The sequence below is a fragment of the Lissotriton helveticus genome, chromosome 11 (assembly GCF_964261635.1).
Source record: "Lissotriton helveticus chromosome 11, aLisHel1.1, whole genome shotgun sequence".
NCBI lineage: Eukaryota > Metazoa > Chordata > Amphibia > Caudata > Salamandridae > Lissotriton > Lissotriton helveticus.
The window spans coordinates 630712350-630739731 of record NC_136072.1 but is presented as its reverse complement, the minus strand read 5'-3'; the positions used below and the strand labels follow the sequence as shown (position 1 = coordinate 630739731).

The 27382-nt window shown below is 44.8% G+C and overlaps 1 protein-coding gene across 2 annotated transcripts in view; it reads right to left on the bottom strand.

The window, feature by feature from the left end:
• Positions 1–27382, bottom strand: part of SCLY (selenocysteine lyase) — a 189770-nt gene that overhangs the window by 88077 nt on the left and 74311 nt on the right. For both annotated transcript variants that reach the window (XM_078666457.1, XM_078666456.1), the window contains exon 9: positions 4191–4227. In XM_078666457.1, the coding sequence (XP_078522583.1) occupies positions 4191–4227 (37 nt within the window). The remainder of the gene's footprint in view (positions 1–4190; positions 4228–27382) is intronic.

Genomic DNA, 27382 nt, shown 5'->3' with positions numbered 1-27382 from the left:
ATCCAGCCCACCTGCACACTCCCTTATACAGCTGAGGAAGTCTTCCCCATTTTCCCAGGAACACTTATCCTGTGGCCAGAGATCGTGGGGCAACATTGGGTGTTCTGGGCTGGAAAATAATGACTGACTTTTGGATGTATCTTCCCCAGAGTTGCCCATTTTTAGCAATGAGAATTTTGCTAGGGAAAGTGTTGATACTGAAACTCATATTCCTGTTAGTTTTAGCATTGAGGACCAGATTGTGAATGTTGACAAGCTTGACCACACCACGGAAGTACCATTTGGTGATGGGCCGGGTAGTTCCTTTGGTGATTGTCTAAATCTTAGGGCGGATCCAACATACACTATAAATATATGCTCATCAACTGCTTCCTATCGGGGGATATCCCCTAGTATTAGACAGGCAAGTGCTCCCATCATTCCTGAGCCAAACCGTTGACATGAGATAAGCCCTAAGAATCATATCCCATTGTCTAGAGACCCTGATCGAAAGGGGGGCACATTAATTTCATGGAACTTAGCAGGCCTGGGCATCAAGACATCATCGCCTGACTGGCTATCATTTATTAGTGATTTTGATCTTAGTCTCATCCAGGAGACCTGGACTTCAGAACCACACTTTTGCCCTGGATACTTACATTTCTTTGTGCCGGCATCTAAAGGGGCCAAGGGTCGTCAGATGGGTGGCTTAACTATTTGGGTGCGCCAACAACTCTCTTTGACTATCAAAGAATTGCATTCAGCGAGTAATGATGTTCAGGTTTTAAGATTGGACTTGGGTCCCATGGGTTCTCTGGACCTTTATAATGTTTATGTAAGGGGGGTTTGAGGGGTTAAGTCCCAGGTTATAGCGGCCTTGGACTCCCTCATCGAGCTACACTCGGCAGCCAATAATGTGATTGTTGCGGGCGATTTAAACACAACTTTTGAGCCCTTGGCTGCTTCCGATTGCCATTTTGCTGATGACGATGAAGACAGCCAATGGGTGTGCCCAAGTTAGAACTTAACCCTGTTAAGAAGTGGACAGAGGCTGTTATCCAGGTCAACTCTGTCTGCTACGAAAGGGGACTCAGGGCACTTAATGGCAGGACCCCAAAAGATAGGGCTGGGGTCGAAACATTCAACAATGGGCGTAGTAAAAGCAGAATTGACTACGTCCTATGTGGCCTGAGGCTCTCGCATACAATAGCTGATATGATGGTTGTTGACCGTATGGAAAGTGATCATAACCCTTTATGTGTCACCCATGATTGGTGGAAGAAGGATGATTCTCGGCCTGAATTGTGCCCCCCAAACATTGTCTCTACTAATGATATGAGGCGACTTAATTGGTCACGTATAGTCCCCAAGGTGGAGGTATTGAAACAAATAACTAAGGAGGTTGATAGTGCCTTGTTGGCGCTAGAGCAAGTTAATACTTCTGGACCTGAATTGAATGGGGTAACCTTAACACATGACAGTTTGTTTGAATGTATTAGTGCCCACTTTCTAGTCCCTGCCAAAACTAAAAATCTTACACTTCCCAAACCGGTACGGTGGTATAATGATGATTGTAGGAGAGCAAGAACTTCCTTGGGTAATGCTATAAGGGCTGGTAATTTAGCAGCTGTCCGCCAAGGAAGGCAGGAGTATAAAAAAGCTTTCTCCAAAGCTAAGATCTTATGGGATGAGCTCCGTTGGCAGGAGCTTAAAGAAGCAAGTGGTAACAAGAATTCCAGATTATTTTGGAATATTATCAAGTGGGGCAGAGGGGGCCACTCAGAACAGCCTGAAAATTATGTCTCTCAGGAAGGATGGCTAAATTTTTTTAAACCACAGTATGCACATAACCCTTTAGAAAATCAAATGGAAATTTTTAGATTTGTTTTTTTTAAAGATGATGCTTTTAGTAATGATGATGTATTAATTGCCCTTAACGTAGTGGCAGGAAGTAGAGCTCCGGGTCCGGACGGCGTCCCCGCCGATGTCTTTCTTTATGATTAGCCACGATGGAGTAGATATATCCAGTTGCTGGCGAATGCAACAGCGAAAGGGGCCCCAGTCCCGGACTCTTGGAAAGGGGCGGTAATCATTCCAGTGTACAAAAAGGGCGATAGAACTTAACCGGGAAACTACAGGCCTATCAGCCTGATAGATACAATTCAAAAAGTAATTGTGAGGATGACCCTGAATAAAATCTTAGACTGGATTGAGGAGAATAGTGTGTTGTCCCATTCCAAGCAGGCTTCCGTAAGTACATTAGTACGATTGATCAAATCTCTCGTTTTATTCTTCTTTATTGGAAGACTGTGATCTTGGGCAAAGGCAGCCTTTATGCTGCCTTTGTTGACCTACGTGCAGCCTTCGATCTTGTTCCCCGTGCACAGTTATGGGTTACACTAAAAAAATTGGGTCTTTCTGAAGCCATTTTAACTATGGTTATGAGGCTACACGAGGCTAATTATGCCAAAATTCAATGGGGAGCTCAGGGTAGGGTCACCCCCCAATTCCCGGTTGAACGTGGGGTGCGGCAGGGCTGTGCCATGGCCCCAACTTTATTTTCTTTGTACATTAATGGAATTGTTGATTGCCTGTCACCGGTTAATACTGATGCCCCAACCCTAGCCGGTGTTAAGATGCCGATTTTAATGTTTGCGGATGACACGCTAATTGTTTCCAAAACTCCAAGTGGCCTTCAGCGCGCTTTAGTAATATTTGAAGAGTTTTGCACTGCGCGAGGTCTAGAAGTTAACGTGACTAAAACCAAATTGATGACGTTTAATCCGCATAATAGTTTTAAGGGGAAATTTTATATGAGCGGAAAACCGCTCGAAATGGTCAAAGACTTTACTTATTTGGGTGTTCATTTGGGTAAGGATCTTAAATGGGATCGCCATATGGATATATACGCTCTTAAGCATTGGCAGATCTCAGGAGCTCTAAGCTTGGAGCACAAAAAATCGCTAACTAAACCAATTAAGCCTGTTCTCCAAGTTTATGAATGTAAAGCTGTTAGCTCTGCGTTATACGGCGTGGAATTATGAGGGTTCGAGAAGATGGCACCACTGACACTCTCTGAAAAATAAAAGTTTTCGCAGGATTACTAGTCTCCCCCAGAGTACTCCCTTACTCCCACGGAGATACGCCTTGGGCAGGAACGCTATTGCGGACGTTGCAAAGCTACGCCCTATTTTGTACTGGCGTAGATTGTGGACAACGCCTGAGCTCTCCGCTTATGCTGCAGGATTTATGGATGTTATAAAATCTGATTCCTACCACAAGATCCGGTGGCTAAGTCATCTTAGGGATAGTCTGACCGCCCTAGGCATGCAAATGCTGTGGGAAAACCCAGCTGAAGCCATATTCCCATCAAAGAATGTAATGAAGGAGAATTACTGGGAACAGGCTGTATATCATGCCTGGAGCGCCGCAGACTCATCATCTATGGCGGGGGTTTTCCTAGGGGCAAAATGTATCCCCAGGCTTGAATCCTATTGGGATACCATCACTAAGCCTGGGGACAGAAAGCTCTATTTTCAGCTTAGGGCTGGTTCACTGCCCCTGAAGGCATTGACCTCTAGGTGGTCTGCCGATAGTGTTAATCTCTGCCCGGCTTGCGGAAATCAAAAGGAAACAATTGCCCACCTCCTTTTCGCCTGTCCTGCATATGTAATCCCAAGGCGTGTTTGGCTTACCCCAATGTGCAAACTACTGGGTACCAACAGAAGCTCTGAAGCCGAAAGGCTGATATGTACCAGTACTTTGCCATTTATTTCAATAGCGGTAGCTAAATACCTAGGTTGGGTGTGGGTGTTAAGGCAGAATTCAAAACGGGGATAATTGATTGTCTGCTTTGTTTAGTATTGTTCATCGTTAAATTTGGGCCTGTATTGATTGATTGTAATATGATTTTATTAGTTTTAACTTTGGATCATATAATTTTATTTATTGTAATTCATCTTAATGAAATTCTAAATCCTTCCATTTGCTTGTCTGTATTATGTATTTCTGAATCAATTTATATTGATTATGTAGTTTTTATTGTGGCACTATGTAATTTTAGAACTTTGCTTGCATCATGTATGTTTTGTCATACTTTTATGAGTTCTCTCGAATAAAGCTATTTGAATGAATGAAGTAAAGGCATCATGTAATATAATCAAACGTGAGGTTGTCAAGCACAAATATGAATGATTTGTATCCCTTCTCACCTTTCCAAGACCGGCAATCATTGGGGTGTTCTCTGTCCTGAAAGGAAAAAAGTATGCATTAGGCAGTGTAGTGAGTACAGTATCCCTAGTTCAAGGGATAGACTTGCTTTGGCTAATGAGACATCCTCCCCAGCAGGAGAGAAGACAGCGGGAATATGCATGGTAAAATCAAAAATTCTTTAGGATCACAAGCATAAAGATGAGGCCATTGACGTTCAATTAATTTAATACATGTTTTCATCTCTTCATAATGAGGTCTTCACCACTATTGCCAAATACCACTCCCCCCCTTCCATTCAACATTCCCAGGCACAAAAACACCTTTACATTATCTAATACAACACAGCACACAGGTTTGTCAAATGAGTATAACTAGCCAATCAAATAGGAAGTTAATAAAATAGAAACAAGCTATTATTCTTAATGACTACTCCTATTGTGTAAACCTTAATACAACTACAATGAGCTATATCACTGCCTCTCCCTCATCGGTCCGGTATCTGCACCTCCAGATTCTATTCCAGCACCCCATTGTTCCCTTGCTCAGACAATCAGTTAGTCCTCAGCCTACTCAAGATAAGGTACTTCATGAACTCCAACTGACATTTTTACACTGTGTAACAACCCTTCACAAATTGCTATTTCCAAATTGAGGTAACTAAACTTGACCCAACACTCCAGCAGAGCAGTTAAAACAGTTCTGCCTATGTCTGAGCATCGCTGACCCTCCTGCGACCAGCTTACAACCGCAAGTTGAATTTTGTGTAGAAAAGAGATGGTTGGGTAAAAAGATTATTGATTAGCTCATTTCAGTGCCTTTTTTGTTGGTTAGAGTAGAAATATAATAAGCCCCCAACTCCAAAGAAAATGACCAGTGTAACTGGGTATATATAGAGAGTTTCTTTGGATGGAGTGAGCACCCATCTCATACTTACTCATAGCAAGATACCCAAATCTGCACCCATGTTTCTATCAACAAGATGCATGGTGTGTGTTCAACAAAGTGTAATAAAGGTGCCGCATAAAAAAAGACTGAGAAAGACAAGGGGTTGGGCCCACTGGGAAAGAGGGTAGGTCGGGCCACAATGAACTATAGAAATAGGGGGGTTTTACCTAGACCTCTATTAAGAATTACACAATGAATGTTGACTTGGGATAAACCAAAATTTATTAGTCTATCCTGACAATGAATTCTGTCAGTTTCTTTCAATTTAATTTTTAGATTTTTTGATTATTTTGTACAGACAAACCAAAGATCGTCATCAACTTCATGTATTGACATATAGTGACACATTGCACAAATTGAAAAACAAATCATAAATATTTACAGTGGAATAAACACATTAGTGAACAAATAACAATAACAGTGTGCTCACAATTTTGATAAAACATGGAACTGTTACTCAGTATTACAGTCTCAATGATAGATATCAGACCATCAATTTGGAAAAAAATTTTTTTAGAGAATGTATCAACCCAGTACAAAATCAATCCGCTTATATACAGGTCAGAGGAATGTAAACTACTCAGTGTACATAGATCGCTGGCATTGAATGTTGTTGAAAAAGAAAAAATGCCGACGCGTTTCGAGTCCCGTTGTATAACTCAAAGGACTCTCATCAGGGCAGTGTGAGTCTGGTCCATGGGAACTATTTACAAAACAAAAAGAACAAGGGGGATTTTTAGCTATAGGGTCCTCAATCCATTACTTATTTACAATGATTGCATCATGGTGCAGCATACCTGGTATTTTCATATCCCAAGGCTGCACTTGTTGTGAACTGTGGTCTCTGCCGTGGGTGCTGGCTGAAATAGAGTTGTTTTTTTTTTTAGAAAATTGTGCTGCTGAATGCTACTTGGTGGAGCAGGGTGGGGAGGGGAAGGAAGCGCATTTTTTTACCTTTTGCGGTTTCACTTGGGCGGCGTTACTGCCTTCGTGCCAAAAGATACTCTCTTCGTGGGGATCACATTTCTGCAAAAATATATGGACGTATATTGTAGATTTTAAACATTTTAATGTCAACTGTAAGTTTATAATCAGTGGCAAACTTACTTTAGGGACGACCCAACCGGGGCGGAATTAGCTGCCGCTGCTTTATGTTAAATGAATTTAGTTCTGTGAAGACATAAAGGCGGTACGAGAGCGTGTGTAAATTACTTCGCTGTTATCTCTTGCACAAAGGTTGCCTGAATCTTTCCTCACTACATTCGAGCCTACCTTCGTTTTGCACTGTTGAAAACGTGTCTCTTTGGCACACAGACGCGTAATCAATCTGCTCGTGGGAGTCGCGTTCGTCTCTCTGAGTTTGAAACCAGGTCATGTGATGTTCATGTGACCTGTTGGGGCGTGTGGGGCCAGGAGAACTGAATGGTGTCTTATGGGAATGGTAGTTGTGCAAAACTTATGTATTCTATGTGGTTCTCACGCTCTATTTATTTCGCTGAGGCAATTGAGCCCTTTATTTACACTATCGAATTTCATGATCAGATAAGCTTCTTTTTGAAGTAGGGCTGTTTCGACATTAGTGTGGTGTTTTGGGTCAATCCAAAACAATATAGTCCATCTGAAATCAGTTTCACTATGATTATTGTTCACGAAATGTTCCACCATTGGAGCAGACAGTACTTTTTTCTTTATCCGTGAACGGTGTTGCGTGATCCTGACATTGACAGCCTGAGTTGTCTTCCCAATATACACTCTATTGCACGTGCACACCACAGCGTAGACCACGTTCTTAGTTCTACAATTTGTGAATACATCATGTTTCCATGGAGGTTCCAACGTTTCAAGTAAATGCCAATTGTTAAGAATGATGCGCTTGAATTGGTTCGTGTGCTGACCAAAGGTCGACACGCAGACCAATTTGTCAAGCTCCTCCTTCTTTTTCACTTGTAGTAGAGTCTCCCTGGGGATGAATCTGGCTCTTTTTGTGGAGTGAGAAAGCAATTTTTTTGGATAACCCCTTTTCGCCATTTCTCCGCAGAATGACGAAGCATGCGTCTCAAAATCCGACGTATTTGTGCAATTACGCCTTATCCTTAGCAGTTGCCCGTAGGGCAAATTTTCTTTTAAGCATTGTGGATGTGAGCTTTTATAGTGCAGAATAGTGTTTCTGTCTGTATCTTTTTTGTGAATTGTTGTAGAAAGCGTTCCATCGCCGATGCCTACTGTGACGTCTAGAAAAGTCATTTTTTGTTGGCTGGAGTTCAGTGTAAATTTTATGTCGTTGTGCCGAGAGTTTAACCATGCATGGAACTGGTCTAACTCGGTCTGGCTCCCCTGCCACAGGAGCCAGACGTCGTCGATGTATCGTAACCATTGATTTATATTGTCAGAAAATGGGTTGTTATTGTATATGAATCGTTGTTCATACTGGTCCATGTAAAGCACTGCCAGCTCCGGCGCATAGGGACAACCCATGGCTGTCCCTTTGATTTGAATGTAGAAGTCATTTTCAAATTTAAAATAATTGCTCCGTAACGTGATTTCAGCCAGTGACACAATGAATGAAGTGGGTACCCGGTGGGGTCTATCTCGCTGGTCCAGATATACTTCTATAACCTCTAATGCCTCATCTTGAGGAATTTGGGTATATAATGAGGCAACGTCAAGTGTGACCATCAGTTGTGTTTCTTCATCAAATGTTTTCCCCTCTATTTTGGTGATGAAATCTGTCGTGTTACGGAGATACGATTTCACCTGCACTATAAAAGGTTTTAAAAAGAAATCAATGTATTTAGACACTGGCTCTAGTGCAGAATCGCAGCCCGAGACGATGGGTCTGCTTGGGGGTACCTGTTCATTTTTGTGTATTTTGGGTAAAAAAATAAAGAACGGGCGTTCTTGGCAATTTCTTGTTAAGGTATTCGAACTCTTTGGGACCCAAAAAGCCTTCATCCAGCCCTGTCCTGGAAATTCTGGCAATTTTGTCTTGGATTGCATGTATGGGGTCCTCCTTGGACGGCCTGTACCACTCACGATTGTTAACATGTGACTGCCCCTCTGTAAGGTACATGGAGCGGGGCCACAGCACCACTGCCCCACCTTTGTCGGCCTGTTTTATTATAATTGATGTGTCAGATTTAAGATCACGGATTGCTGTGGTCATTCCCTTACTGATGTTGTTTCTCATGAAGCTTTTTGTTTTTTCGAGTTTAGTGAGAGACGATAGGACCGTTTATTCGAAAGCAATTATTTGTCTTGGAATATTTTGTGTCGGGGTAAACTTTGATTTGACTCTCAGACCAGTAATTTCATTACTAGACGTCACCTCGGCAGAAGCGAAGAAGGCCTTCAATCGTATTTTGCGACAGAAATTTAATGCCTCTAATTTGAGTTTAGTAAAGTCTGTTTTTTTATTTGGGACAAACTTGAGGCCCAGGCCCAAGAGCATTTCTTCATCTTTCGTGAGTTGTTTTTGTGAAAGGTTGACTATAGTAGACACATTTAATTGTTGTAAGTCTTGTTGCGGGTTCGCATCTCCCATGGCTGCTTGAAGCGGACACGCGATTGCCCGCCCCTGGCTAAAAAAGAAGAAGAAGAAGCGGCTGAGGCACCTCGTCTTTTAGAATTATTTTGCCTCCACTCTATTTCAGCCAGCACCCACGGCAGAGACCACAGTTCACAACAAGTGCAGCCTAGGGATATGAAAATACCAGGTATGCTGCACCATGATGCAATCATTGTAAATAAGTAATGGATTGAGGACCCTATAGCTAAAAATCCCCCTTGTTCTTTTTGTTTTGTAAATAGTTCCCATGGACCAGACTCACACTGCCCTGATGAGAGTCCTTTGAGTTATACAACGGGACTCGAAACGCGTCGGCATTTTTTCTTTTTCAACAACATTCAATGCCAGCGATCTATGTACACTGAGTAGTTTACATTCCTCTGACTTGTATATAAGCGGATTGATTTTGTACTGGGTTGATACATTCTCTAAAAAAAAAAAATTCCTAATTGATGGTCTGATATCTATCATTGAGACTGTAATACTGAGTAACAGTTCCATGTTTTATCAAAATTGTGAGCACACTGTTATTGTTATTTGTTCACTAATGTGTTTATTCCACTGTAAATATTTATGATTTGTTTTTCAATTTGTGCAATGTGTCACTATATGGCAATACATGAAGTTGATGACGATCTTTGGTTTGTCTGTACAAAATAATCAAAAAATCAAAAAATTAAATTGAAAGACACTGACAGAATTCATTGTCAGGATAGACTAATAAATTTTGGTTTATCCCAAGTCAACATTCATTGTGTAATTCTTAATAGAGGTCTAGGTAAAACCCCCCTATTTCTATAGCATAAAAAAAGACAGCATAAAACATATGATTATTTTCCCCAGCATTTACCTAGTGAAATACCTATTCTATATACACGTTGCCACTGGTTGGCAAAAAGACCAAACCCAAAACCACTTATGTTTGTAAATTCTGATTGGGTGTAGTCTTCAGAATATATGTACCATGGTGCATTGCAATCCGGATTTATCAATCACCAATAGTCACAAGGAATTCTGGAGGTACCGTTATACATTCTTGTTCTGGAACCTTTTTCTGCATTAATGGGTGTGTAAAACTCTGCAACGCAGGGGACAGCCCTTGCAATTTTCCACTGATTATGCACCATCCCCGCCTAACTTTCAGCGGACGGGGATAGCACTCTAAAGGTGAGTAGTCACACATGAGGGGGCACTTAATGAGGGCAATATTCCCCCTATGTTACAGATTACATACCAGAATCAAAATTAGTGCTGACCCATTCTTTTTATTCTCCATTAAAGTTAGTTATTAAGATTGCTTATGTCATACCCACTGGTAAAGATGCATTTGTTACCGGGCCAGTCCATTGTTTTGCCTGTTGTTGGCAATTCCCTAGTGGATATAACTTCACCTAGGGCCTTATCCTTGTACCAATACTCATCTCAAACTAATTCATGTGCACTTTTGCCTGAGGCACTCATAGTGAATTCGGCTATGTCCAATGATTATACATTATCATATGTCCCTATTAAATTGGTGAATATCAGGGCGAGTATACACAGAAATAGTATTTCACTAAACATGATGGAAGGATTACCAAATGATAACTCCTCACTGAATGACGCCATGGCTGCAAATTCAATGGTCCCCCCCCAGCAGAACGAGGGGTCTTCCTGGTCGAGCGCATTTCATAGTCTCCAGATCCCTATATTCTCTCGTACGGATACTAAGTTGCGTTCAATCATAATTAGAGTATATAGTATAGGATAATAATTACCATAACGCAGATTTATTATTGCTTATATTAGAAGCATTAGCCTGGAAAGCAATTAAAGCAGAAGTGCTAACCAAAATGATTAACTGCATTTCAGCCTGCCCTTCTACTGGAACGCCGGAGAAAGCCTCCGCATCGCTCCTGAACTCCAATGAGGGTGTAGGTTTTGTGGCTGGAACAAGCATGAAGGATGAACTTGTAATACCGATCAATCCCAGAACCACTGGCCCCTTCAAAGTGGCTCAGATTACTACTGGCTACGGGATGTGACAAACCCTCCTTTACACCAATAAGTGAAAATACGGATGAATTGAGAGTACATATTAATCAAACCACCCGGGACAATTTGCTGAATGAACAATGTATCGAGGGAGAGAATAATAGGACCAAATTTCAAGGCAAATAAAGAGGCATCTAAGGAGCAATATGATGATGGCCGCAAGCGATAACACACTCCAAAAGACCAAAGTGTCTGAAGCTACAGAGAGCAAAAGAGCAAGTCGAAAAGGGAGCCTGCCTGGGGAAAGGGAGGAAAATACAACCCAGAATGGCATTACAATAGACACTGAGGAGATCTTTAGTTTAAGGGAGCTAATTAAAGAACCAGTTGACAGTTAGGAGGACACGTGGTTGTAGCCAATCTTCAGAAAGAAACTTCTAGTGCACCTAATGAACGCTACCATGATAAAGCCAAGTGCGGAACGTGCCCTGCATACTATGGTAAAGCGTGAATGGAAGAGAAATCATAACAGAAAGAAAGTAGTGCAGAAGCGCACATAAAAGGAAAACACGCTGTTTTAAGTTCTAACACGAAAGAAAACTTAGGAGGAAGCACCACACAAGCAACTGTGCCTGCAAGTGATCCTGAAGAAAGTGCTGATGTTTTAGCCTGCTACAGAGTTAGCAAAGGAGTGACTCACGCTTTGATAAATCCATGTGAGAGGGACTTCAAGTCTGAGCCAAATGACTTCCTAGTGGTACTTAAATTTCCAGTGGTGACCACACCGCATGATACCCAGGCTTTCCAGGCTCTAAAAAAAGTATACCATCGTAGATCTATTTCCAGATCCAGTACATCCGTTATCCCTAAATCAAGCTCGCCTCTTGGAAGGGTTTCATACTGTCCCTGTCTTTGCTTGATATCTTCGCAAGACTGGTGAACCCAAGCATGAACTTCAATTTCAATGCACAGGTGATAATACAGATTGTTTGCATGTGATGGGAATAATTATGCTTCCACAAGGTAGTGGTTGGAGCTTTGATCGGAAGCAAAAATACCGGTACAGATTGAGACCAAAGAACAGTGAGCGCCAGCTATCCCAAAAAGACCAGAGGAGTTGTTAAAATTAACACCTCACATTGGTGGATGCTAAAAATATGACTGTCACCAGAGGGGAAAATAATCACAGAGTCATCGTAATCCACCAAAGGAGGCTAGAATCTGCAACAGCTGCGACACCAACTGCTTTGAATAGTTCCAACATTTCAGAATCCAAAGCTCTATCTACTCTGACTACACTGCTATAACAACACTAATGCCCAGTCTACTGAGCATGCTTGCGATACCCCACTCTAAGGTATTATTCAGCGCAAAGGAGAAGGGATTATTATTTTGTAATGGGACATAGGTGGCTTGTAATCAAAGCTTGAGGATAGCAATTGGGTGGCATTTGTACGTCCCAAAGAGATCCGTTGTTTTCACGGGACGGGTGCTGCGGACAAAGGCGTAGCTTAATTGGCACCCCCAAATTGCATGGGCTTTGCAATATAGCCAGCTAGATCCAGTAGAGGGAGAGCAATTGGGGGGAGACTCACTACTTGGGCCTCAACAAAATTGGATGATACAGCATTAAAAGTTACATCATCTACTATTACGCTATGCATGCTGCATGTAACATTGTGCAAGGTCCAAGTAAAACGAATATTCTAATAAACGTTATTAATGTCTATTTAAATTCAAACCACAATGGCAAACCCATGGACCAACCTGTATTACGAAAAGAAGAAATCTGTGAAATAAAGCCCAAGGTGAATGTAAGTGTAAAATATACCATGATAGTTTGTGGTGACTTTAATATACATCATCCAGAAGGCCTCTGGGATGATGCAATAAGTGCACAGTAAGGAAGTTGGAGCATCCTAGTACCAGATATTGGGAGCTCCATTCCACTTAGCAAACATAGAAAATTGAGACTATTTGCAAGTCTCCTATCCGATCTGAAAATAAGCTTCCTAAATGATTGAAGTATGGTCAAACTACTTCGGATAGCCCTGCGGCCGCTATCATAGCAGAAAGAGAGCTAGTTTGATTGATTATATTTTATTTCCAAATGATCTAAGGATTCTTCACAAGAAAGGAGGCAAGTAACTACCCAGTAATTATAGGCCCATATCATTATTGCAGAGCACGGAAAATATCTTTTGCCACGTTCTTTTAAATAGACTTCAGTCATGGGTGGACCAAAATACAGTTTTTATTGACGTGCAGGTGGGAATTAGCAAGGGCATTATCACCATTGACCAAGCTGTAAAATTATACATGGCGCGTGTTAAGGATGTAAAAGTGCTCAAGTCTCCTTTATACTTATAGATCTTAAATCTGGGTTCGGTCTAGTGAATAGATAAAACATATGGCAATCGTTCGAAAAACTGAGGGTGGAGAAATCCTCCCTCCTAGCCGTACTCACCCTGCATGAAGTAAAAGGTCCTTGTGTTCGATACGGAAGTACGGGTTAATGTAGCTCTTATGTTAAAATCCCCTCAGGTGTAAAGCAGGGATGTGTCTTTGCCCAGTTAATTTTCTCCCTTTTTATAAACAACGCTCAAAAATTCCTTTGTAGGGGGAAGCCTGATCCCCCTAAGCTGTGCAACAAAAAGAGTTATCCCTCTTTTTGTTGATTACACAGTAATATTGTCATGAACCCAAAAAGAAATGCACAAGTTCCTTGACACTTTGAGAGGTTTTGCTGGCACTAGAATTTGCACATTAATACATAGAAAACAAAAATAATTACTGCTCCAGCCCTAAGAAAAGTTCCAAGAATAGTTGTGAATGTGCTTGAGGCTGTCAAGAACTAAGATCACCTGGGGATTTGTTTTAATAGCAAATTGAGTTGGCATGATCATTTTGAAAAAGCAGTCACCACTTTGCAGCGCTTAGTAAATCCTATCTTGCGGGTTAAGTTTAAGATCGGTTGTCGTTCCCTGGGTGTCTTCTCGCTAGTGTATGGGAAAAAAGTGGTAGCTGCAACATTATATACTAAACAAAAAACATCGAAGAGTAGAAAACTGCTTCTTAAAGTTTTTAATGAATCATGGTCCGGGCACTCCACTCCTCTCACTATTCTTGGAGCTGGAATTGGTGCCTATCTCTGACACTGTAAACTTGCCCCTGTGTTGTATTGGCCATGTTTAAATAGAAACTGCTATGATGTCTCCTATCTCAAAGTGGTCCTTGAAGTATCATTCCCAGGCAAATTCCAGCACAATACTCGGTCAATTTATTTTAAAACTTTTTTAAACGATCTTGACCTTTGTCATCCCTGGTCCAATCCACCCTGTTAGCTGATACGCTTTTCTGAGCTCGAAACTCATATTTTGCATTGAATCTGCATGCTCTTCTAAACTGACTTTTAATTATTTGCAAGTTAAATAATTGCTAGGTATGCAAAAATATTTGAAGGGAATTGGCCCTGACACACTTCGAACTTTATATCTAAAATTTCAATTAGGTATTTCTCTCACCAGAATTTACCTGGCAAAATCTGCAACCAATCAAACTATGACCGAACTCTGCAACTGCGAGTTTGGGGGGCTGCACAGTTACACATTTTGCTGGTTTGCACAAAAAACAAGCATATATGATGTAAATGGCTCATTCCACTGTGTAAGGGGTTTTCAATAACAACTTTTCACAAAGCACTTTGCTTTAGAATGGACGCCTCAGTGATATATTTGTCTGTGGCAACCTATATTTGGTCTGCCTGGATTGTAACAAGAAGAGAATTGAAAGTCTTGCCTCAAGTTTTTGAGTAATTATACTAGTATTTTTCTAATTTTCTTTACTAGTTATAATGAACTGCCACAAAATCAAGCTCAGGGTCATGTTCTATCAATTGAAAGAAAGTTAAGAATGCCAATTTTAGCATGTTTTATTTTATTAACATGGATCTGTTTTGGATTGCATACTCTTAAACGATGAAAATGCAAATCTAGCTTAAATTTCACCCGTAAACAGTATATTTAATGTGCTGAAAGTAGTGATTTTAAAATATTACAAATTATGTTACTCGTTCATAATGTGTCTGTATTAACGTATGTGTGTGTATTAACTTAAGCCGCTCTACATAGACCTTTACCAACAAAGCAGTGAGGATAATGTTAGAATGTAAGGTCTGAACAATCCCCGAAAGACAGATGAGTTTTGGCTTACTTGGACAGATAAGGGATGGGTAAAGCAATGTTACAAGAGATATCTCTACATTGCAACGCTGCGATAATCTTGCTAAGAAATTGGGTCTGTTTAGATTCTTTTCATCTTACAGTACATACTCCAGAAGATCTGCATACTGTTACAAGGTTCTATTGATTCCCGGTTGATAGAAAAGGCTGAAGACCCTGAAGGCAGGTTTTTATTGCTTTACCTACTTTGTATAGTAGGAATATGATTTTGCTCAATAAGTATGCTCCAAACATGGATTCTCCTGATTCTTTTAACAACATACTATCTACCATAAGAAGGTTTGACACGGACATGATAATATGGGAGGGTGTCTTTAATCTCGCACTCAATGATGAACTCGTGAAGTCTACAGGTTACATTGGACATAATTCCTTAGTCACAGACAGACTGAACAGTATTTTAGACACGCTAGGCTTGACTGAAATGCTTTCCTGGTTAGATGATATTGGCTGATAGGCGTTGCTGCGGCACCTTGGGTGACAGATGTCACCTACCTCCATCTAACATTGGCTGATTATTCTCCATTACAGCTGGGTACATTGTTCCCTTGTTCCAGGTTGGCCCGACAGATGGAGGTTCTCTTCAGAGTCCCTACTGGATGTAGAAATGCAGGCAGCTATTACTAAATACGTTACATTTAACCAAGGCGCAGTCCCAGAGTACACTACAATCTGAGAAGCTATTAGCTTACATACGTGGCATAGAAATAGCCAACCCAGCAGGTTTTCCTAGGGATATCCAGAAACAGCTAGAATATACCAAGTGTGTCATCAAGGACCATGAGGGATAGGTTCACTTAAAACTACCCAATATATATTTGACTGAATTAAACACGTTATTACATAGATTTTGTGATCAAGTTGAGAGGCGAATTTCCTCGCTCGTCATGTACGTGTAAAACAGTACTTGGAGAGAGAGAAGCTTGGGAGAACGTTGGCTCGGCCACTTAAAAGAGAGAGACATATCAAACCAATTGTACAGGTGACTAGAAAGGATGGCGATCCAATTTTCACTAGCGTAGATAAACTTACAGAATTCAGCAAACTTTATGAGAAGCTGTACACTTTTCATTGTCAGGGGGATGCAGACTAACTTAATCCTAAACTTAATCCTGATATCGAAGCCTCATTAACCTTTTTCGATGCAGAGAAGGTGTTTGCTTCTCTCTAATGCCTTTTCTGTTTGCAACACTATGCATATTTGAAATAGGTGATTATATAATCAATTTGATAAAGTGATTCTATTCTATTCAATGACAGTTTCTAAAAGTTAACTTGAACGGACTAACTTCGGACACATTCCAAATTACCACAGGGACCAGACAGGGTTGCTCACTTTCACTCCTTTTCATACTGGCCTTGGACCTCCTGGCACGCTTGCTGTACGATATACACTCTCACATAGGGCTTTACTTCAGGTCACACAAACTACTCATATCATTGTACAATGATATCTTTTTAATGCAAACTGTCTTCTAATATTGCCTCTTTGATTAGGGAAATAATCAGATCTGGAACATACTCTGGAATAACCAATTTGTAGATACTCTCCACCCACTGACTCCACATTAAAATCACAAATGGAATATCCCATACGCAGGATGAAGGACTCATATACCTTAGTGAGTCAGCATGTATACATACCAAGGACATACTTTGGGGGACGTAAGGCAATGTTTAATCTTTTCAGCCAGATACATACTTGGATTAAGCTGTATCTGTTTTTGTCACTGCAGTGCCTTGACGACTTTGGCCATAAACTATAAGTAGCTGGTCAGTCTTCTTACAAATGTGCTTAGTGTTGCGAAAGTAAAACTTGAAACACAGTTTGATGTCCAAAGTAGGAAGACCCTGCTCACCCAAGGTGGACCTTCATGGGATCTAGCCCTTTTGTGAGACCTGGAAAAGGTGTCACTATCCTCCTTAGAAGATGTTCTTTGAGTTGTTTTCTGAAGCTAAAGAAGTAGCCTCTCTTCCCTGTCCCTCTGAGTTTATGAAGTGAAAGTGCAACAAATCTTGCACTCTTTTACCTCATGTTTGGGACGAAGGCAATAAAGGCAGTCCTTATAATGGTCATCCACATGAACTCTCTTCTTCCCACATGTCTTGTAGGGACAAAAGAGGCCTTTTCTGTATGACAAATTGGAGTAATGAGGATGAAAATCACTTTTCAGAAGAAGAAACTGAGCAGAGCTCTGGGAGACTCCCTTCACACACGACAAGCAGTGAAAATCTGAGGAATTCGGCCTCTCTTGTGAGTGTTCTAGAGCATGATACCACCTGATTGGTCATAGTTAAAGTTTGGTGCTTTTTTTAAAAAAAAGGACTTAGATAGGATATTAAATTTGTGGCCTGGAGCCATTGTAGCCTATGCTAGTTAGACATACTGCTTCACTATAGTATCGTGGGACTTCCACTTCGACGACGGGGAATGATTCACGTATGTAAATCTAAGAAAGATCCAATAATGGATAAGATGATTGGTTACAAGATGGAAGTCATGGAAGAGTGGAAACATATGCATCGCTTCAGCCTCCTACCTCTAAGATTGAAGATATTTGGGGACCACGTCAATCAAATTTAGCTACATAGAACACTCTTCCCCCACCCAAACGTGGTATGCGTATTCTGATGACTCATTATGCAAAGAGACCTCACATGCTGTGTAACAGTTACTCATCTCATGATTAACAAATAAATATGTTTAGAAGTTGTTCATGTTCACAAGATTGTACTGGTGATATTTATATACATATATATATTGAATCTATTATACTGTATCCAAACATGATATTTATTCTTAGCCTGACGTTGTGGCAAAGCTTGATGTTATATGTACAATATAATCAACAAGAAAAATATATACTTGAGTGTCCGAAAAGCAGACTTACTGAGCGGGAAGTATAAGCAAACAAGGTGAGCTCCATAACGCAAATTTTGAGTGCTATGTAAGCAAGGAAAAGATTGTGTTTATATTAGTTTGAGAGAATGGGCTCTCAGAATTAACATGTTAATTTGACTACTGCAAGCTCTACCAATTAGGAAGCATAAAGTAACCCTGCATAGCCATCCACTAGTGTCACAATCTGAAGGTGTTCGCTTTGTGCCCCTCAAAATGTATTCATCTAGGTCTTCGTTTAAATGGGGGCCTGGTCTTCTGATTAACATAACCTTCTTGTGGCATGGTGGTTCTCTGGCAGCCATAGCTTCTCAAGGAGGTGCACTACTTTGCTTTTGTGATACAGCACCTGTCAATGACATTAGTATTTTGTTCTCTACTGTATGGCAGGATCATATACAGGGATGTAGCTCCTTAGGTAGACTTTGATACATGCAGGAAAGACATGGCTACAATAAATCTTTGATACAGACTTGTGTGCTTGACAAAAGCCTGTTTGCTGGCTCTATGATTTAGCTGTTCGCTTAGCTTACTCAAAACTATCCTGAGGTCAAAGGTAACCCGTTTGAATACAAGGGTAATCTTTCGAGGCCAATTAAACTGTCGATGTCAAATGCGCGATCTTGACAGTGAGGACACCCTCTCAAAATCAAGGGCATCCACATGACTTCAATAATGTCCTTTTAGGCATTCTTTGCCTACACAACACACATCTGTAGATTTTTAAATACACTGTTGACTGGTTTCACCTTGGAGATACCCAGAAGGGACCATCTCACAGGGAAAGCCAGGACAGGTTCCCCAGCGGTCTTCAGCGCCAGGACGCTTACGGGCAGCAGTGCGCTTTACAAGTCCCACACATTTACATTTACATGAAGGCACTTTCAAAATTGCAAAAAAGCCTCTGAGGGACCTGTCTGAGGTATAATGAGAGAGGACAGAAAAACGTATGTAGAAACATACGTCAGTCCCTTTTTGCTGCCCTATTTGCTGTATTAGCGATTCAAAATATTTTAGAAACCAGAGAAGTATGAAGAGCCTGAGACCCCCATTCCAGCAAAGGCTGTACAACGTTTTTATTGGAAAGCTCATATTTCTAAAGAACACTTTTCCTTCTCAAAAATAATCCCAGAATGATTAATCAACAACAAAATATATATATTGCCCCCAATCTCATTTAGATCACAAAGCTGACAGAAATACAGGGTCTGCACTGACCAGTGAAAAATATGGAAAAGAAGAGTTACATTTCATCACCTAGTAATCAGAAAATGCAATAAAAACACAGTAACAGGTAGAATATATATTGAGCAAAGCATAAAAGGAACCACCAAAAAGAATACATAAATGACAAAAACAGATGAAAGGTCTGACAGTAGTGTTCTTAGTTTATTTTCAGAGAAACAAAAACAGAACTGAGTGGCACTCAGTGTGGTACACGCTGACATTGTGGAAGGCCTTGGCTTAATTAAAGGGGACAGTCCACTTTATCTTATATATGAAGTGGAATGCCTGTAAATTAATTTCGTTTAATGTTTTTCTCTTTTGAATGGAAGAAAATGCAAAATGGTTTGGACAGCCATGCTACTATAAGGGTTTCAAATACATTTTCAATTATCTGATATTTTGTTTAGCCTTATTTTATATATTTGAATAATTTTAAAACATTGAAAGAATGAGTTATATTTAAATATGTAGCTGTTGGAAATGGGATCCCCGGCTGGCCAGGGCTTTCGCCAAAGTCAGTCAGAGACCACCACTGCCAAGTCAGGGCAAGGGAGTTACACGCCAAGATAACCCCTGCTCACCCTCTAGGTAACGTGGCGCGAGCAGCAAGGCTAAACTTGGAGGCGATGTAAGTTAAGTATTTGCGCATGCACCCCAGCAACAACACCCAGGACCCACCACAAAGGAAACTCCACACAAGGTTATATAAAAATAGCCTTTGTATTACACCAAAACACATTAGATAAAACACACACTTTACAATGTGCCAGAGGCACGGGCAGAATTTACAGGGGGGATATTTACAAGACAGGGCCACCTGGACCACTGTCAGGAATCAGAAGTAACACTTTCAGAAATAGCACTTAGAATGTAAAACATAGAATGTAAAATCACTTTTAGCACACAACCAGTAACTACTGGTAACCAGGATCTCACTAGCACCACCTGTACTAGGGAGAAAACAACCACCTACATATCACAATACCTGTAGGGGTGTAAGAACATAACACATGATGCAATGCATACATTTCGAGGTGTAAAGGAGGCACATGACGCATTATCAACACATTCAGAGGTGCAGCGCAGGAGAACACATGATGAATAATCTACCCATTCAGAGGTGTAAGAGAAACACATGACGCATCAACACACGTTCAGCGGTGTAAGGAACAAGGCACATGATGCATCAACAACACATTCAGAGGTGCAGAACACAGGGTGCGCAAAACATACTACACATTGTACATTTCCTAACACCCCAAAAGCAATAGGACATAGATCATAACAGCATCTCAACCTTAGTTAGCGCATAAATCACCTTTAGCGCAGAACTCACAAAGTCCAGGTTGCGCCACTGCGCCAGAACCTAAACGTAGCAGCTGCCCACTACCTGCTGGGCAGCTGAGGGACAGAACAGGGGGCCTAAACGCTGCAGCTGGCACTAAATGCTGCGCAGCTGGGGAAAGGCCAGGGATGAAGGAGTGCGCCTCACTTCTAAAGTCCAGAGTACATGTCCCTAGAAAGGCAAAACCTAAAATGGTGCAGCTGCCCACTAATTGCTGGGCGGCTGTAGATCAGAAAAACTGCGCCAGGGCTCTCATCAGCCCTCTGGGACAACCATGGCGCCAAACTGAGCCATCTGGCTCTGGGGACGCAGAGCCTCGCAGGCTCTAAACACAACTTGCCCCCTTGGAGCCTCTTGTGGCTCTCGAAACAATTGTGGGCGGGGAGCCTCGCAGGGCTCATCAAATATGTCACCAGGAGCCTCGGGGCTCCAATCCTCAGACTGCCGCCTCGTTGGAGTCCCTCACGGGGGACTCGACACACAAACAAATGCCCTCACGAGCCTCGCAAGCTCGTAAATCACTATAGGCGGGTTGAGCCTCTCTGGGCTCGAGAGATAAATGCCCCCAAGAGCCTCGTAGGCTCGACGAAGATGCGGCAGTCGTTGGAGTCCCCCCTGGGGACTCGGACAGAAAAGGCCCTTGGACATGGCAGTCCCGCTCAGGGGACTCAAGATACCACTGTGCCTCTCTTAGGCACGCTCCCCCCAGCCCGTGACACTCACCGGGCTGCTGTCTCTGGGGACGCCGCTCTTCTGCTCCTCTTCCCGGGACGGACGGCTTGGCTCTCTATCTCCGGGGCTCCCTCCTAAACATGGGAGCCCCGCAATACCGGCTCTGGTTGCTGGCGGCCCCGGGGCTCTCCCTCACTCCTGGGAGCCCCGGGCCGCAGGGATTCGGCCGGCTTTCTTCTTGCCCACCGGTGCTCCCAACAGCTCACGGGAGCCCGGGCAGCAGGCGGCCATCTTTCTCTGCCGGCGGAGCAGGCAGCCAATCACCGTGCAGCGGCGGGCGGGACTTCCCCGCGAAACCGGAAGTCCCGCCCCGAGTCAGGCACCATAGTGCCTGGCTTCCTGTTTTGCGGCGCTCGGGCCGCGGCGGTGAATCTCGGGGGCATTGAAGAGGGGTGGCCTCCCTCGAGAGATGAGATAATCAGCAATCAAGCGAGGTAGGCACTCGCTGGGGCCCAGGGGCCCTTCTCAGAACGGGGAAAATGCCGGGTGGGCACCGGCTCGAATAAACAGCGCCCCCAAGCGCTGTGGGCATGAAGAGCGCTCCCAAGCGCTAGGGGTCAAGGGACAGCGCTCCCAGGCGCTAAGGCAGAAATACAGCGCTCCCAGCGCTATGAAGGCACCAAAAGCAACAAGTCCTTCAGTAATCCAGCATCTCAGCAGTCCAGGGGCTGGGCAGGGCTCTGGGAGGCAAGCCTTCCCCTGAGCCCAAGCAGCAGCACGCCCCTGGCAAGATTCAAGTTGGGAACAAGAACATTTTCCAAGAGGTCACAGCCTCTTTTTATACAGACAAATCCTTTGTCTAAGGGTGCAGGGTGGGGGAGAAACCAGTCGCAGCTGGTTCTGGAGCACTCTTGATGGCCCAACCACCCATTTCATTCACTGGGGAGGCTAGGGTCGTTAGACACACCACAGGGGGGCGGAGCCAGCATTGTGTGGGGAAAACCCAGCCCATCCAGGACACAGGTACACTCCTCCCACACATCACTCATGCTAATCTCACACTCACCACCGGGCAGACCCATCCAGACTTCCTGGAGCCTGGCATGCCAGCCAGCTCCAGCCAATCACGCCCCAGCACCCTCACTGCACACATATCTCAATGTCCAGAAGTAGCACTTCCCTTCTAGACACATACATGCCGCATACACCATCTCGCAGCATTCACTCTCACGAGTTCACACATACTAAACTCGAGCCTGCACTTCCCACGCATCAGGAACTACCAGGGACACACACATTCCCCATGCATTCCTATGGGAGGGCAGGCCTATCTCACACACGCACTCAGGGAGCGCACGCACTTTACACTGCGCCACAGTGTCAAAGTGCGCAAAGACCAGAAATCACTATACTTCAAGGCAAAAAGTTCAGGGGTGAACCTGCCACAAGGCCCAAGTCCAACACAACCCCCTTCCAGCCAAAACGCAGGGTAGGCCAATCACCACCGTGATGGACTTCCCTGCTTGGGGCGATAGAACACGGACGCGGGCCCGCAATGCAGGGACACCCTCCGGTTCTACGCCACGTGGATCCATAAGACAAGCACATACTTAAAAAAAAGACAGGCCCAACTAGGCTACCCCACTTGTACTCCTTAGTTGTCCACGGCTAGGACCAGGCCCTAGGCCACCCAGATACCACTGGTCCATGCCCATCCACAGAGTGGGGGGTTGTAACCCCTGGCCTACACTAGCCATTCTCCACTCCCTTTCTCAGTGTAGTTCCAAACTACCACTGATCCTTCAACCTAGGGTCCGCACCCTCAGGCTGACCAGAGGTCACGGGCAAGATTGCCCCACCCTACCTCTACTTCTGAAGCACCCTCCAGAACACACTCTTCCACCAGTTTAGGACCTGACTTCCTCAGCAGCAGTGACCACGGTCAGACCAGCACAAGAACGGTGTAGTGAGGCGTTGCACTTTGCAGGTTGCCAGATGCGGCGCAGGCGGCGGCTCGCAGACCGCGTCGAGACGGGGACGGCGAGCGGCATAGGCTGCGCGGCCGAAGGCAGACGCGGCTCAGTGCGGTGCCTACAGGACACCAGGCTGGTCATGACAGATAGGTCACCGCTCCCTTAACTGGTCTACCACCTGGGATTCACATTCACCGGATGCACAGGGGTCAGACTCCCTCTGACCCCCTTCCAGAGTTCTGCACCCTCCCACTTTAGAACAGGGTCCCACCACTTAAGGTAGGCCCCACCTGCTCTCAGGGTAGTACCACAACACTCAGCCAGGAACCCTAAAGATCCCTGCTAGGCCTGTACCACCCCTTCGGGGAAACACAGGGTCTCTTCACTTAAGATGAGCCCCACCTGTGTTCACAGGGGTACCCCTAGAAGACAAACCGGCCAGAACACTGGCTACAGTCGCCCTGCCGTCCAGGACAGGCAACACCTGAACCTGGCTCCCTAACCTAGGGACGCTACCCTTTGGTTAGATGCCTGGCGCACCAGGACTTCTACGAGTTGAAAACAAAAATCTAAGACTTTCTCTCCTCCTTCAGCAGCAAGGCAACCACTGCAGGTCAATACCCCATACAGCTTACCCGGTTCCTTCTCTTCAGGCAGGAGTTCCTTCTTGTACTTCAGGACACTACGTACAGTTGCCCTTACGTCCAGATCCGTAAACACCGGCTACTGGCTCCCCAACCAAGGGACGTACCCCTTTGGTCAGATGCCTGGCGCACCAGGACTTCTTTGAGGGTGACACATAACTAATGTGTCGTGTACAAGTCTGCCTGACACTCAGGACAGAAGTGGCATCACCATGGTCACTCACTGGCGACACAACCCTTCTGGCTGGCCCCTGACCCACTGGCTCTTCCACTGGGGAACCTATCCCCCTCGCACCCCTCCATCTGGACTTCTGCACCCTCCCAACTGGAGCGGTACTGCCAGACACCAGAACTACTGGAACCCTGGTTACAGAGGTTCCACGTTCTCCAGACACTCTGGAAGATCCTCCTCAAATGACCTATTGGTACAGCCTAGGCCCCCGACCTGACGTTCCCTTCAAGAACAATCCAAGCCCTGAGACTGGGTTTCGGGCACCTGGAGACATGCAGTCCCACCCACTCCTTCTCCTCTTGAGACAGGACGTGAGCCCCTACACCGAGACCTAGCTGGGCTACACTGAACCTCTTCCACCACGCTGGGCTGGAAGACACCTCAGACACTCCTTTTGGAATCACTCCATCCCCTATGCCTCTCTCCTCCCAGAACATTACCAACTCCAAAATTCTGTCTCTAAACAGACCACAGAAATCAAAAAGCAGGCTCCACTGTCTGCAGACGTTCTTGGGAAAAGTTCAACACACAGGACTTAGGTATCTGATGAAAACAAGATTACACAAGCATTCAGCAAGCTCCCCATCCAGAGAACTCACAAACACGTCCAGTGCCACACATCATTCATCCACAAACACCCCTCCCCAGACTGGTAAGGCAGTTTCTACCACCCTGACTTCTCAACCTGACCACACTTGACACAGGTACCATTACTCTAGGACAGGGACGGGGGACACATGCACTGGACACACTTATGCTGCCACCACTGGATCCCACCCTTCTGGTGAATCCAGAAAACACACTGCACTTAGGGGGATGATCTACCCTCCCGAGCTAGGGACACCTAACTCAAAGTGCACAAGAAACACATTTCCACAGAAATGACATTTTCAGCAAACTCCATACAATCCCCAAAATGTTTTTATCTAAAATGCAGAGTTTTGTGGTGCAGCCAGCTGCCACTAAGGTACAACGCAAACACAAATCCTCATCCTCACCGCTTGCCGCCAATGTTGGAAATGGGATCCCCGGCTGGCCAGGGCTTTCGCCAAAGTCAGTCAGAGACCACCACTGCCAAGTCAGGGCAAGGGAGTTACACGCCAAGATAACCCCTGCTCACCCTCTAGGTAACGTGGCGCGAGCAGCAAGGCTAAACTTGGAGGCGATGTAAGTTAGGTATTTGCGCATGCACCCCAGCAACAACACCCAGGACCCACCACAAAGGAAACTCCACACAAGGTTATATAAAAATAGCCTTTGTATTACACCAAAACACATTAGATAAAACACACACTTTACAATGTGCCAGAGGCACGGGCAGAATTTACAGGGGGGATATTTACAAGACAGGGCCACCTGGACCACTGTCAGGAATCAGAAGTAACACTTTCAGAAATAGCACTTAGAATGTAAAACATAGAATGTAAAATCACTTTTAGCACACAACCAGTAACTACTGGTAACCAGGATCTCACTAGCACCACCTGTACTAGGGAGAAAACAACCACCTACATATCACAATACCTGTAGGGGTGTAAGAACATAACACATGATGCAATGCATACATTCAGAGGTGTAAAGGAGGCACATGACGCATTATCAACACATTCAGAGGTGCAGCGCAGGAGAACACATGATGAATAATCTACCCATTCAGAGGTGTAAGAGAAACACATGACGCATCAACACACGTTCAGCGGTGTAAGGAACAAGGCACATGATGCATCAACAACACATTCAGAGGTGCAGAACACAGGGTGCGCAAAACATACTACACATTGTACATTTCCTAACACCCCAAAAGCAATAGGACATAGATCATAACAGCATCTCAACCTTAGTTAGCGCATAAATCACCTTTAGCGCAGAACTCACAAAGTCCAGGTTGTGCCACTGCGCCAGAACCTAAACGTAGCAGCTGCCCACTACTTGCTGGGCAGCTGAGGGACAGAACAGGGGGCCTAAACGCTGCAGCTGGCACTAAATGCTGCGCAGCTGGGGAAAGGCCAGGGATGAAGGAGTGCGCCTCACTCCTAAAGTCCAGAGTACATGTCCCTAGAAAGGCAAAACCTAAAATGGTGCAGCTGCCCACTAATTGCTGGGCGGCTGTAGATCAGAAAAACTGCGCCAGGGCTCTCATCAGCCCTCTGGGACAACCATGGCGCCAAACTGAGCCATCTGGCTCTGGGGACGCAGAGCCTTGCAGGCTCTAAAAACAACTTGCCCCCTTGGAGCCTCTTGTGGCTCTTGAAACAATTGTGGGCGGGGAGCCTCGCAGGGCTCATCAAATATGTCACCAGGAGCCTCGGGGCTCCAATCCTCAGACTGCCGCCTCGTTGGAGTCCCTCACGGGGGACTCGACACACAAACAAATGCCCTCACGAGCCTCGCAGGCTCGTAAATCACTATAGGCGGGTTGAGCCTCTCTGGGCTCGAGAGATAAATGCCCCCAAGAGCCTCGTAGGCTCGACGAAGATGCGGCCGTCATTGGAGTCCCCCCTGGGGACTCGGACAGAAAAGGCCCTTGGACATGGCAGTCCCGCTCAGGGGACTCAAGATACCACTGTGCCTCTCTTAGGCACGCTCCCCCCAGCCCGTGACACTCAGCGGGCTGCTGTCTCTGGGGACGCCGCTCTTCTGCTCCTCTTCCCGGGACGGACGGCTTGGCTCTCTATCTCCGGGGCTCCCTCCTCTACATGGGAGCCCCACAACACCGGCTCTGGTTGCTGGCAGCCCCGGGGCTCTCCCTCACTCCTGGGAGCCCCGGGCCGCAGGGATTTGGCCGGCTTTCTTCTTGCCCACCGGTGCTCCCAACAGCTCACGGGAGCCCGGGCAGCAGGCGGCCATCTTTCTCTGCCGGCGGAGCAGGCAGCCAATCACCGTGCAGCGGCGGGTGGGACTTCCCCGCGAAACCGGAAGTCCCGCCCCGAGTCAGGCACCGTAGTGCCTGGCTTCCTGTTTTGCGGCGCTCGGGCCGCGGCGGTGAATCTCGGGGGCATTGAAGAGGGGTGGCCTCCCTCGAGAGATGAGATAATCAGCAATCAAGCGAGGTAGGCACTCGCTGGGGCCCAGGGGCCCTTCTCAGAACGGGGAAAATGCCGGGTGGGCACCGGCTCGAATAAACAGCGCCCCCAAGCGCTGTGGGCATGAAGAGCGCTCCCAAGCGCTAGGGGTCAAGGGACAGCGCTCCCAGGCGCTAAGGCAGAAATACAGCGCTCCCAGCGCTATGAAGGCACCAAAAGCAACAAGTCCTTCAGTAATCCAGCATCTCAGCAGTCCAGGGGCTGGGCAGGGCTCAGGGAGGCAAGCCTTCCCCTGAGCCCAAGCAGCAGCACGCCCCTGGCAAGATTCAAGTTGGGAACAAGAACATTTTCCAAGAGGTCACAGCCTCTTTTTATACAGACAAATCCTTTGTCTAAGGGTGCAGGGTGGGGGAGAAACCAGTCGCAGCTGGTTCTGGAGCACTCTTGATGG